At 41.8% G+C, this 12710-nt stretch overlaps 1 protein-coding gene across 1 annotated transcript in view; it reads left to right on the top strand.

Moving 5' to 3' along the window:
• LPIN1 (lipin 1) overlaps positions 1–12710 on the top strand; it is a 176344-nt gene that overhangs the window by 156367 nt on the left and 7267 nt on the right. Inside the window, exons 20-21 of the mRNA XM_030198855.1 lie at positions 3045–3159; positions 10369–10472. Of these exons, the coding sequence (XP_030054715.1) occupies positions 3045–3159; positions 10369–10472 (219 nt within the window). The remainder of the gene's footprint in view (positions 1–3044; positions 3160–10368; positions 10473–12710) is intronic.

Below are 12710 nucleotides of genomic sequence, written 5' to 3'. Positions count from 1 at the left end.
GGCAGTATATCAAGTTACAAATAAATAAATAAATATTGAAAAGGCTCCAACAGCGAATTTGCCAGAAAATCATCCTAGTATAAACACATTGTTCAATAATCTTAGTTAACATTAGTAATGTAGAAATTGGACGATAATTAGCTATTACATCACGACCCAGAGGTGGGTTTTGTAATATTGGAAGCACTGTAGCAATCTTCATCTCATCAGGAAAATAACAATTAAAAAAAAATTACCATGTCAACTAAAACCAGGGTAATAGTTTTCCATTCTCCTCAACAAACTAGGGGGAACAAATATCCCCCAAAGACCCAGTAGAGTTACACTTTTTCAAACACATTCTTATTTCTTATTCACTTACCATTGAAAACTACACCCATTGTTCTCCCCAAAAAAGGGGAAACATCCTCAATTTCTTCAGATGCAGAAAAGTAATCCACAATGTTCTCAACCTTGTGTGCAAAATAATCCATATGATCGTAAGGAAAAATGGGGAACTAATTTCCACAGAATTCCTATCTTGGGTCGAAGAGTGAACAACTGAAAGCAGTTCTTTAGGACAATTCAGTGACTTCGCTATTCTCTTTTGATAATACAATGTTATTTCATTAATAACCACAGCTGTATATTCTTGCAAATGAAGCACGTAACCATGGATATTCAGCGGGAGATAACCTTTAAAGTCAAAATGATGAAATATTTTGACTCTCGGAACAACAAACAAACAGGGAGAACCTCCACATAGAGGGTCCAATCAAAGTAAAAGTAGAGGGTGGACAATGGACACTCCAACACAGGAACTGGTGCTTAAAAGTTGCTGTACTAGAACCCAATAAAGTAACGGGTCCTGCTGTACTAACACCCAATAAAGCAACTTTTAAGCACCAATTCCTGTGTTGGAGTGTCTATAGTTTGACACTCACCGGACAGCACTTAGCAAAGATCTGGGGTTTCTATCCCATTATAAACTTTACAATTATACTGCTCTTATCACCCATCCATCTCTCCCCGTCTCTCACCCACCCAGATCTCCCTGTTTCTCACCTAATCCACCCCACCCTCTTCCTGTGAGACTGTCATTGGAATGCTTTTGTGTTTCACTTATATATATTTTGATATTTGTCAATATTTGCTCATTTCTGATCTGAAGAAGAAGGGTTACCTTTGAAAGCTAATCAAAAATGTATTAAGTTAGTCCAGTAAAAAATATATCATCTTATTTTTTTCTTTGTTTTTTTTTCTATTTATTACCTCTTTTTATTGGAAGCCAAACTTTAAGACCACTTGTTCATGTGGAAAACGGTTGCTTACCTGTAACAGGTGCTGTTCTTGAATTGCAGGAAAATCAGTCACATATTCTTATCTTTTTTCCTTTAGAGTTAAGTACTTCAGCCATTATATAGGACTGACATGGTCCCATATGACTGTGGTTAGGTGGGAAGCTCTGCTTGTGTCTTCTTTTCTAGAGCTGTCTAAGAAATGCTTCTTTAGCACCACAGGAAGATTTCACCTAGTTTTGTAGCTGATTGCAAATGTGGGGACCACAAAATGGTTGCCAGGCAAGTCATTAGGAGGACAAGGTCCACGGATATCGCACCCAAGCACTGTTTGCTAAATACTACGACAGTGGGCAAGTGGAAGGGGAAGAACAAGCAGAGCCAGTCTTACCCTAGGCATCTAAGCTTCGATATGGAGTTCCCACAGCTTCTTCGGGTGTGGCAGGAGGCTTCCTTGTTGCTGCGGGGGAGGGAAGTCTTCTCAGCCTTGATGAAGGCGTCTCACTTAGTCCTCCAGCCCATACTCTACAAGTTATCCCTTGGGGGAGGTGAAGTTGTAACCCGACATTGCTGTGGTGAATGGGGTTGAGTCAGGGGCCTGACGACTTCGCAGGAGAGGGTATCACCCGGTATGGCTTTGCGGCCCGGTTTTGCCCTGGGATGGAGCCTGAGGAAATGCTGCTGGGATTGCAGTTGAAGGTCCTTAGGTGGGTTGGCAAACCCGTGAAGTAAGAGTGCTGTTCCACCTGTACTGGTGACCCTGGAAGCAATATGGCAGGTGATTCACTAAACTGGATTTAACCGTGAGTAAGAAATTGTTCCAAGTAGAGAAGATGGAGAGTATAACACTTAAGTTATGGAAATATGAATCAAGTCTGGTGGGGGTTTCAACTACCTCTGAAGATCTTGGGAAGAAAGTGAATGACGTACAGGGAGTACAAAGTGAAATGACTCAGGATTTCATGGGTTTATGTTGGAAGTATGAATTTTTGTAGACTAATTTGAGATTCCTGAACTTCCCACAGATGTCCCATATGACACCAGGGGATCTTTTTATGAAATATATGGGAGACATCTTGAAAATCCCCCTAGAAGCCTTGCCCCCACTATATATGGCATTTTATTTGCCTTATAAGAGACATCAAACTATGGGGCAACTTGTAGGCAATGGAACTTTAGCTGTCTTGCCTGATAGTTTGACAATTACAGATATTTTGACTTGCTCGGTGTCCTTTTCTTTTTAGAATTATTTTCTTTATGTTTTCTCCCAGTTTTCTGATGTCAACTCTTCTTTTTGAGATTTTAGTATTTGCCTTGATGTTGATTATACAGATATTTGATAGCTATTTTTCGGTTAATACTAAACTTACTGTGTTTTCTTTTATCAAGTAATTTACTTGAATGTAATGTTAAAAATTCTGATAAAAAAATAAAAAAAAGAAAATTAAAAAGTATGAAGTATGTATACCTAAAACATCTGCATATTATACAGTGCTGTATAAGTCAGATGGAGGAGAGCATGCTTCTAGAAATTGAATATATGCGTACTGTTTTCCTCTCCCAACATAAACACCCTCACAGGGTAGGCCTCTTTTTTCCAGGGGGCTAAAAATAAGTGTGCTATAAAACCATGTATACTTTTAGCCACATTTCAGGATGGCAGTTTTCTCTTGGGCTGCTTGATTTGGGTAATTACTTTTTGAAAATGGTTCTCAATATGACAGTATCTAAAAATTTATATTACCATACTGTATTTTTTTTTTTCAGGGAGGTGATCGAAAAGAAGCCAGAAAAATTTAAAATTCAGTGTTTAACAGACATCAAAAATTTGTTTTATCCCAACTTGGAGCCATTTTATGCTGCCTTTGGAAACCGACATACTGTAAGTATTTATTTAAACACTGTCTATAAAACAATACTGATCACAATTGGTTTCAAGCCTTTTAATATATAAAACTATATACAGCAGAATGGAAACTAAGACAGATTTGTAGAAAGGAATACATTAAGAAGCCTGTTTACTAAAGTACTGTTAAGTTTTTGCATGTGGGAGACATTTCTGTAATACTTTCCTTTATAAAATACTAGTGTAGCAGGTGAAATATGTGCCTTTAATTTAGACATGAACACTTATACCAGGCAAAGAGCTGCTGTAACTGCTCACACCTGAGATACATAATTTGTAGTATTCTATAAGCTATGTGGGTATGATTCCTGCCCATGCTCCACCCATGTAAAATATGTATATATTTACAGAATAGCTCTTAGTGAAATTTTGACTTGTATGTATATATGAGCGCACATATGCAGGTATATACTCAGAGTTTGTCTTAGGCAGGAACAGCTGATGTGGCCGCAGAGGGCCTCACACTCCCAGGGGCCCTGTGCTGCCGACTAGAGACCTGTACGGGAACAGGGTTTGCGGCTTTTTTTTCCCCATTTGTTTTTTCCCCCCTCCATTTCCTGTCCCGTGGCAGATCCAGCACCAATCCCTTCTCTCCCCATGAGACCGGTATGTTCCCCGCCCTCCCCCGGTCCACAAAAACCTGATTTTTCTTTGCTGTTGCCGGCAACGGTAATGGGAATAAGCTGTCTGGAACGGCCCAGTCCTTCCTTCTGCAGCGTGCAGTCCGTACGTAAACAGGAGGTTACATCAGAGGGGTGGGATGCTACAGAAGAATGGACTTGTCGACCTAGACAGCCTGTTCCCATTGTTGCTTCTGGCACCAGTACCAGCAAAGAAATCAGGTTTTTGTAGACTAGGGGGGGGGGGGGGCCCAAGGAGGTGCAAAAATCGGGGGGGGGGGGGGGGGGGGGAAGGGCAGGGAACAGGTGCTGGACTGAAGGGAAGGGAGAGGAAAGGAAACAGAGGGGAAAACAGGGGACACAGAGCTACTGAGCTATAAAGGGGGAAGGAGAGATAGGAGACAAGAAGTGCTGGACCATAGGGGTGGAGCTGTAAAAATGAGTTCAAAGACTATGTAGTAACTATTGGGGGGGGTGTTCAGCATGTGCCCTGCAGTTGCCACACAGAGCACTTATTACATGGTAAATGCATTGGCAGATAGTGTGATAAGTTTGTCTGTGTTGTCGGTATACATTTACTTGAAAACATTCAGGTGTTGCATTCTCACCAATCAGGTTCCAGGAAACACCATAGTAAAGAATCAGGGTTGTCAGCCATTGTGGACAGTATACAGGTTAAAGCTCACAAGGGTTATGATGCCCTTTGGGCACAGCTTGTCCTCACTGCTGCATTTGATATTGTACAACATAAATTACTGTTAGATCAATTATGAAAAACAGAAGTTGGTTCTACTATGCATAATTAGTTTGCATCCTGTTTATCTAATGATATGCAGCATGTTCTGTGGACAAGCTCTTTCTTTTAAGATTTGACTTAGAGGAGCCCCTTAGACTCTTTGTTCTCCAGATCTTTTTAACTTGTATTTGATGCTGTTGGCTAAAACCTTAGATGACTGTGACTTGCAATTTCATTTCTTTGCTGATGACATTCAGTTGGTGTTGTCATGTGAGACAATCAAATAAAGATCATGTCATGTTTAATAGAAATTTGTATTCTTTGGTGAACTGACTTTTCAGTCATGGTGTGATCCTGAATCTAGAAATTGTCATCTGAAATGTGACTATCTAAAAGTAACAAGCCTTTATTGGTTAAGCTTACAGTGCAGAAAGAGTCAATTTCTTTTCTGGATGATATAGAGGGGCATAATCGAACTGGGGTGCCCATCTCTGGGGACGGCCCCAGGAAGAGGCGGAGCCAACCGTTTTATCGAACAAGATGGGCAGCCATCTCTCATTTCGATAATACGGTCGGAGCCGGCCAAATCTCAACATTTAGGTTAACCTTAGAGATGGTCGATCTAAATGTTGAGATCGCCGGAGTTAGAGATGGCCGGCCTCCGTTTTCGCCGATAATGGAAACCGAAGCCGGCCATCTCAAAACTGGCCAAATCCAAGCTATTTGGTCGTGGGAGGAGCCAGCATTTGTAGTGCACTGGTCTCCCTCACATGCCAGGGCACCCTAGGGAGCACTGCAGTGGACTTCAGAAAAAAGGTCCCAGGTGCATAGCTCCCTTACCTTGGGTGCTGAGCCCCCCTACCCCCCCTAAAACCCACTAACCACAACTGTACAACAGTACCATAGCCCTTAAAGGGTAAAGGGGGGCACCTACATATAGTAACATAGTAACATAGTAGATGACGGCAGAAAAAGATCTGCACGGTCCATCCAGTCTGCCCAACAAGATAAACTCACATGTGCTACTTTTTGTGTATACCTTACCTTGATTTGTACCTGTCCTTTTCCGGGCACAGACCGTATAAGTCTGCCCAGCACTATCCCCGCCTCCCAACCACCAGTCCCGCCTCCCACCACCGGCTCTGGCACAGACCATATAAGTCTGCCCAGCACCATCTCCGCCTCCAAACCACCAGTCCCGCCTCCCACCACAAGCTCTGGCACAGACCGTATAAGACTGCCCAGCACCATCTCCGTCTCCCGCCACCGGCTTTGCCACCCAAGCTCGTCTAAGCTCCTTAGGATCCATTCCTTCTGAGCAGGATTCCTTTATGCTTATCCCACGCATGTTTGAATTCCGTTACCGTTTTCGTTTCCACCACCTCCCGCGGGAGGGCATTCCAAGCATCCACTACTCTCTCCGTGAAAAAATACTTCCTGGCATTTTTCTTGAGTCTGCCCCCCTTCAATCTCATTTCATGTCCTCTCGTTCTACCGCCTTCGCATCTCCGGAAAAGGTTCGTTTGCAGATTAATACCTTTCAAGTATTACATCTTGGGGGAGGGGTGAGGAGGAAAGCGGTGGGGTATCCGGATACTGGGCATTAGGGCCACGGGGGTACATAGACTTTTGAAAGCCTTAAGGAACCCAAAGTGTGGGAAGGAGGAGGAAAAGGAGGGGAGGGAACGGGGTGAGGGGCATTAGGAACAGGGGAGGGGGCCCTGTCACACACTCTCATTCTCACACACACACTGTCACACAGACAGACTCACTCTGTCACACACCCGAACATTCACTCTGGCTCTCTCTCTCAAACATACACACTCCCAGGAAAACCTTGCTAGCGCCCGTTTCATTCGTTCCAGAAACGGGCCTTTTTTACTAGTGTAGTATATATGGTAAAGCTATATAGGAAGTGTCAGTCTTGGGGTGGGTGGGCTTAAACTTAAGACCTATGGAATGTGTTTGCTGTACCCTATCTCTAGAACAGCATTGAAATGCCCAGAGCCACAAGTGTAAGGTAGGGGTAATCAGAAAATAGTCTTATCTGAGAGCACCCAAATCCGTCCAGCTTCTGTTCTGTGTAGAGACAAAAACCGCGTGGAGAGAGAAGCTCCACCTGTGCTATGCAATTACCTTACAACAAAAGCAGATGGGGGAGGGGAGGGGCTCCACACAGTATGGAAGCAGAAGGGAAAAAAAACACAAGAGAAACTACTACCGATTTTAAAGCACTTGTTAAATCCAGTTCTCAGATTATCAACTATCAAATACAAATGGGTACAGTGGGTTTTGTGTGGGTTTTAGAGGGCTCCCATTTACCACCACAAGTGTAACAGGTGGGGGGGGGGGGGCCTGGATCCGCCTGCCTGAAGTGCACTGTAGTACCCACTAAAAACTGCTCCAGGGACCTGCATAGTGCTGTGATGGAGCTGGGTATGACATTTGAGGCTGGCAAAAAAATTTTTTAATTTTTTTTTTGGGTGGGAGGGGGTTGGTGACCACTGGGGGAGTAAGGGGAGGTCATCTCTGATTTCCTCTGGTGGTCATCTGGTCAGTTCGGGCACCTTTTCAAGGCTTGGTCGTGAAAAAAAAGGGCCCAAGTAAAGTCGGCCAAATGCTCGTCAGGGCTGGCCTTCTTTTTTCCATTATCGGCTGAGGACGGCCATCTCTTAACCACGCCCCCGTCCCGCCTTCGGCACATTGCCAACACGCCCTCTTGAGCTTTGGCTGTCCCTGTGACGGAAAGCAGTTGAGGCTGGCCAAAATCGGCTTTCGATTATACCGATTTGGCCACCCTTAGGAGAAGGGCGCCCATCTCCCGATTTGTGTCGGAAGATGGGGGCCCTTCTCCTTCAAAAATAAGCTGGATAGTTATTTTAAAGATTTCATTGTGATAATCCCTAGGAACCTATCCAAACATTTTATAAATCCCACTACTCTACTTTTACTGCATCCTCCAACACTGAGTAGAAAAAATATCTCCTTTTTGATTTTTTTTAAATATTTTTTTATTGAAAGTCACAAGGAAATAGAGACTGTGGGCAAGGACTTTATGCCCAACAGTTTAACTGTGTTTTACAGTATAGAACAAAACAATCCAACTCACCCCAAACACTATTTAAATCAACAAGTGTGAACAATATGTACAGAGAGCAGTCCAGAATTCCTATGTAACTGTACAAGACCAGAACATATGACTTAAATTTGCTTGGGATATACCATACTTCGTACATTTGTCAGTGGCCAGAATATGGACTTTGTAAACTCTAGAAGGAGAAAATTGAACACGTAAACAAATTTTGTACTACAGTTCACATAAACAATTATGTTGAATAATCTTGTATAGAAATTTCACACTTATTTTTAACAAGTTTTCAGTGATAGTATATTGTAATTCCTTACTCCAGGCATCAGCCAACTGAGCATAAGCTAAATCTCTTATTTGTTTTAAAACTATTACTGTATAATTTCATGGCATGTCCTCTAGTCTTTGTATTTTTTTTAAAGAATAAACAGTTAATTCACGTTTTTGTTCTACTCTACTCAGGGTTTTGTTAGACCTCTATTATATCCCCCTTCAGCTTCTCCAAGCTGAAGAGCCATAACTGCTTAAGCCTTCCCTTATTCCACTCCTTTAATTATTTTGGTTGGCCTTCTTTGTACCCTTTCTAATTCAACTATATATTTTTTGAGATGTTTAAAGACTCAAAGGGTAGTCTCATCATGGAATACAGTGGCCTAAGTACATAAGTACATAAGTACATAAGTAGTGCCATACTGGGAAAGACCAAAGGTCCATCTAGCCCAGCATCCTGTCACCGACAGTGGCCAATCCAGGTCAAGGGCACCTGGCACGCTCCCCAAACGTAAAAACATTCCAGACAAGTTATACCTAAAAATGCGGAATTTTTCCAAGTCCATTTAATAGCGGTCTATGGACTTGTCCTTTAGGAATCTATCTAACCCCTTTTTAAACTCCGTCAAGCTAACCGCCCATACCACGTTCTCCGGCAACGAATTCCAGAGTCTAATTACACGTTGGGTGAAGAAAAATTTTCTCCGATTCGTTTTAAATTTACCACACTGTAGCTTCAACTCATGCCCTCTAGTCCTAGTATTTTTGGATAGCGTGAACAGTCGCTTCACATCCACCCGATCCATTCCACTCATTATTTTATACACTTCTATCATATCTCCCCTCAGCCGTCTCTTCTCCAAGCTGAAAAGCCCTAGCCTTCTCAGCCTCTCTTCATAGGAAAGTCGTCCCATCCCCACTATCATTTTCGTCGCCCTTCGCTGTACCTTTTCCAATTCTACTATATCTTTTTTGAGATACGGAGACCAGTACTGAACACAATACTCCAGGTGCGGTCGCACCATGGAGCGATACAACGGCATTATAACATCCGCACACCTGGACTCCATACCCTTCCTAATAACACCCTGTAATATTTTTTTGTTTTTCTATTCCTTTTATAAATAATCCTTGATATTCTATTTGCTTTTTTGGCTGCTTCATTCTGAGCAAGAGATTTCAATGTATTGTCCACAATGATACCTAGATCTTTTTCTTGGGTGGTGACTCTTAATGTGGAACTTAGCATCATATATCTATATTTTGGGTTATTCTTCCCAGTGTGCATTACTTTGCACTTGTTCACATTATATATCTGTCATTTGGATGCCCAGTCTTCCAGGTTCTTAAGGTCTTTCTGCATTTTTTTTTACAGTCCATGAGTGATTTAATAACTTAGAATGGTTTTGTGACATCTGCAAATCTGATGTCTCACTTTCCTCAATTTAGAGAGCTGACCATTTAACGCTACACACTGACTTCTATCTCTCAACCAGTTCCCAATCCACAACAGAATATTGCCTCCAGTCCCACAGCATTTTAGTTTTCTTAGGAGTCTGTCCTGAGGGGCTTTCTCAAAAGCTTTCTTAAAATATCAACTGGCTTGCCTTTACCTATATTTTTGTTCATACCCTAAAAAAAAAAATATATATAGTAAATTGGTGAGTCAAGACTTTCCTTGGCTGAATCCATGTTTTCTCTGTACCATAAGTCATGTTTGTCTATGTGTTTAGTAATGTTCTTTATCCCCCACCCCTGCTATCCTATCTTGAATTTTCTGGTTCCTCCTTGGCTCCCTCCTTTCCTCCTTTTGATTTTTTTTCTCTTTTTTCTGGTTTTATCTGTTTGTCCAATTACGTATTTTTGGCATGTAAGCCACCCAGATATCCTGCTTGATTGACGGGATAGAAAGTCTTAAACTTGGAATTTGATAAGTTTCTACGTTGATGTCAGGCCACTAGCAACAAACACTTCCACAAGGCTGTCTTGTCATTATTGGTTTGAAACCTTATCTACTTTTTACTGTAAAACCATCTCGCCATTACTCCCATTTTCCCAAAAAACTGCACAGACCTAAAGAACCATCAATATGTACTTTTATTCCTAGGGAGAATGAGGTAAATGACTTTTGGAAGTTATCCTTATTATGTAAATATGTATATAATAAAATATGTCAATTTTACTCAGGATTGTTCTGGGAAGGGTAATCATGGCTGTTGAAATTAATTATCGAAAGCTTTGGGGGCAGAAGGGCTAGAAGAGACTTGACAGTTAACTGGTGGGGAGGAGTGGCACATACCTGAAGGTTTTCCTTATACTGGCACTGTACCAGTACTGTATCAGCTTATTAAGTAATTAGTAATCAAATATTAACCTTGTTATTTTGAGGAAATGATAGCTACAAAGTTATAGATATAATTGTGCAAAAAGAAAGTAATCTGGTTTACTTTTTCTTTTTTTTCTTCTTATAGGATGTTTATTCTTACAAAGAAGTAGGTGTTTCTTTAAATAGAATATTTACAGTAAATCCAAAAGGAGAACTTGTACAGGAACATGCAAAGACCAACATTTCATCGTGAGTAACTATTCATTCTTGTACTGTTATCATCAAATTTTTAAATAAAAATCAGTTGCATCAAAAATACTGTCATATGAACATAAAAATATCAGGGCTGATATTTAGCCTGTAGCAGCTGGCATTTTTTTTAAAACACTGACTGCCACGGTTATGTTGTGTTAGGTCGTGAGCCTTTGGACCTAGGCCGAGGCCTGACAACCCAGGTGAGTACAGAGACAAAAGGCTACGAAACCCAGTATGCTCAGGGAGACCAGAGAGCACCACCAGAAAGGAAAGATAGAACACTCATGGATCCAAGATGGCGGCTGTTAGAGCAAGTTAAACGGACGCATCTCGAAGTAGCTCCTAGCTTAGACTTGCATGAGCGTCTTACCCGTCGCGGCGATGGGCAAGAGAAGAGGTAAAGTTCGGGAGGCTCCCTCTGTACCGGACGGCACTTCTCAGCCACGCCAGACAACGCTGGATCACTTTCGCCTTGGGTCTGGTCCCGAGTCGGCGTCGACTCCGTTAGCCAGTGCTAGCGCTCAGACACTAGACAGCAGTGGAGACGGGGCTTCCCTGAGCCCCGTCGAGCGTGCAGCGCCCCCACAACCCGGAAGGGAAGCTTCTGTTGCAAGTCCTGGGGCCATGGCGTCGAGAGGAGAGCCAGGTGATCAGACTGCACGAGCGGACAACTGGAGCCACACTGCAAGCTGAACCAGGATTAACAGCTGCTCAAGCCTTGGAAAAGACAGTGAGTACTCTGGAACAGGCTGCCAAGGCCCCCCTACCGGTTTTTTCAATGGGAAGGGTAGAAAAAACAGCTGTAGTGACTTTGGAGACACTGTGGGACTTAACTTCATCTACCCACTCAGCTTTACAAAATTTGATTTTGAAAAATATGGAGACAATTAAAGTTCTATCAGAGACTGCTCTAAAACAGATTCAAACTAGTGAATCCCAAGCGACCGAGGTTAGAAGAATGTCGGAAAAAATTGAGAAACTTGATCTTGTGGGACAAACTTTAATTAAAGATAAAAACTTCACCTTGAGATGCTTGGAATATTTGGAGAATTACTCAAAGAGACTGACTTTGCATTTTATAAATTTTCCTAGGTCCCCTATGGTGGTGCCAACCCAAATGATCAGAAAGTATTTAATGGAGATCCTGGGAATGCCGGAAAATTCCTTGCCACCTATAACTAGAGCTTATTATATACAAACGGATGCGAAATCATCTGAAAATCAACAGCAACAAGGTGCAATGGATCTTACGGCATTTCTTGAATCCTCTTTGGAGGTTATAACTCAAAGAAGTACACTTTTGGTGACATTTGCGTTGGAAATAGATAGAGATGCAGTCCTTAAACTTTCCCTGAGACATTTGGATTCTCTGTTTTTGGGATCAAAGGTTAGGGTATTCCCTGATTTGGCTAGGGATACTCAACAAAGGCGTAGAAAATTTTTGACTCTACGTCCTAGAATAATAGCAATAGGTGCAGATTTTGTTTTGAGATACCCTTGTATATGTAGAATAAAATTTCAATCTAGGCAATACCAATTCTTTGATCCAAAACAGTTGGAGGAATTTCTGTTAAGCAGAGAAGAGGTAAATGTAAAAGTCTAGTCACACATGCACCGCTGTAAGGCAGCTTGGAGTCAGTCACTCGAGACGTAACTTGCTCTTTTGATTTACTTATTTGGTGATTATGCTTTATATTTAAGTATTTGAAATTTTCTACAAATCTTGGATCATTACCTTAATTTGGGATCGATAGTAGAATATATTAGTGTGACTGTTAGAATATTTTCTTTTGTTTACAAATTGCTGTTATGTGTATTATCACTCATAAGGATTTATTATGTCTGATAAAACTATATAAATAAAATTAAAAAAAAAAAAAAAAAGAACACTCATACGGGCCACATGGCCGGACTGGAACCCACACGTAACAGATGCCAAGCATGTGGGCCGCAAGGCCGAACTGGAACCCAAATAAACAAGAAGGAAGGGAAAAGGAACAGAACAAAGTCCCCAAAGGGAATACTAACTAGGCCGCGCACACATTGTGCAAAACACAGTTACCAATGAACTGTCACAAGACCAAACACAGGTACTAATAGTACAAACAAGAGCAAAATAGAACGTAAAAGGGAAACCACACAGAGAGGCAATTCAGGGCTGTGCCACACAGCTAAGCGGAAGAGCAGCCCAAACAGGAATCAAACAACAGATTCAGCAAGTAAAAGGTAAAC

The sequence above is a fragment of the Microcaecilia unicolor genome, chromosome 3 (assembly GCF_901765095.1).
Source record: "Microcaecilia unicolor chromosome 3, aMicUni1.1, whole genome shotgun sequence".
In the NCBI taxonomy this organism is placed as follows: domain Eukaryota; kingdom Metazoa; phylum Chordata; class Amphibia; order Gymnophiona; family Siphonopidae; genus Microcaecilia; species Microcaecilia unicolor.
Note: the sequence above shows the minus strand (reverse complement) of the source record. Positions and strands in the feature narration are given on the sequence as shown.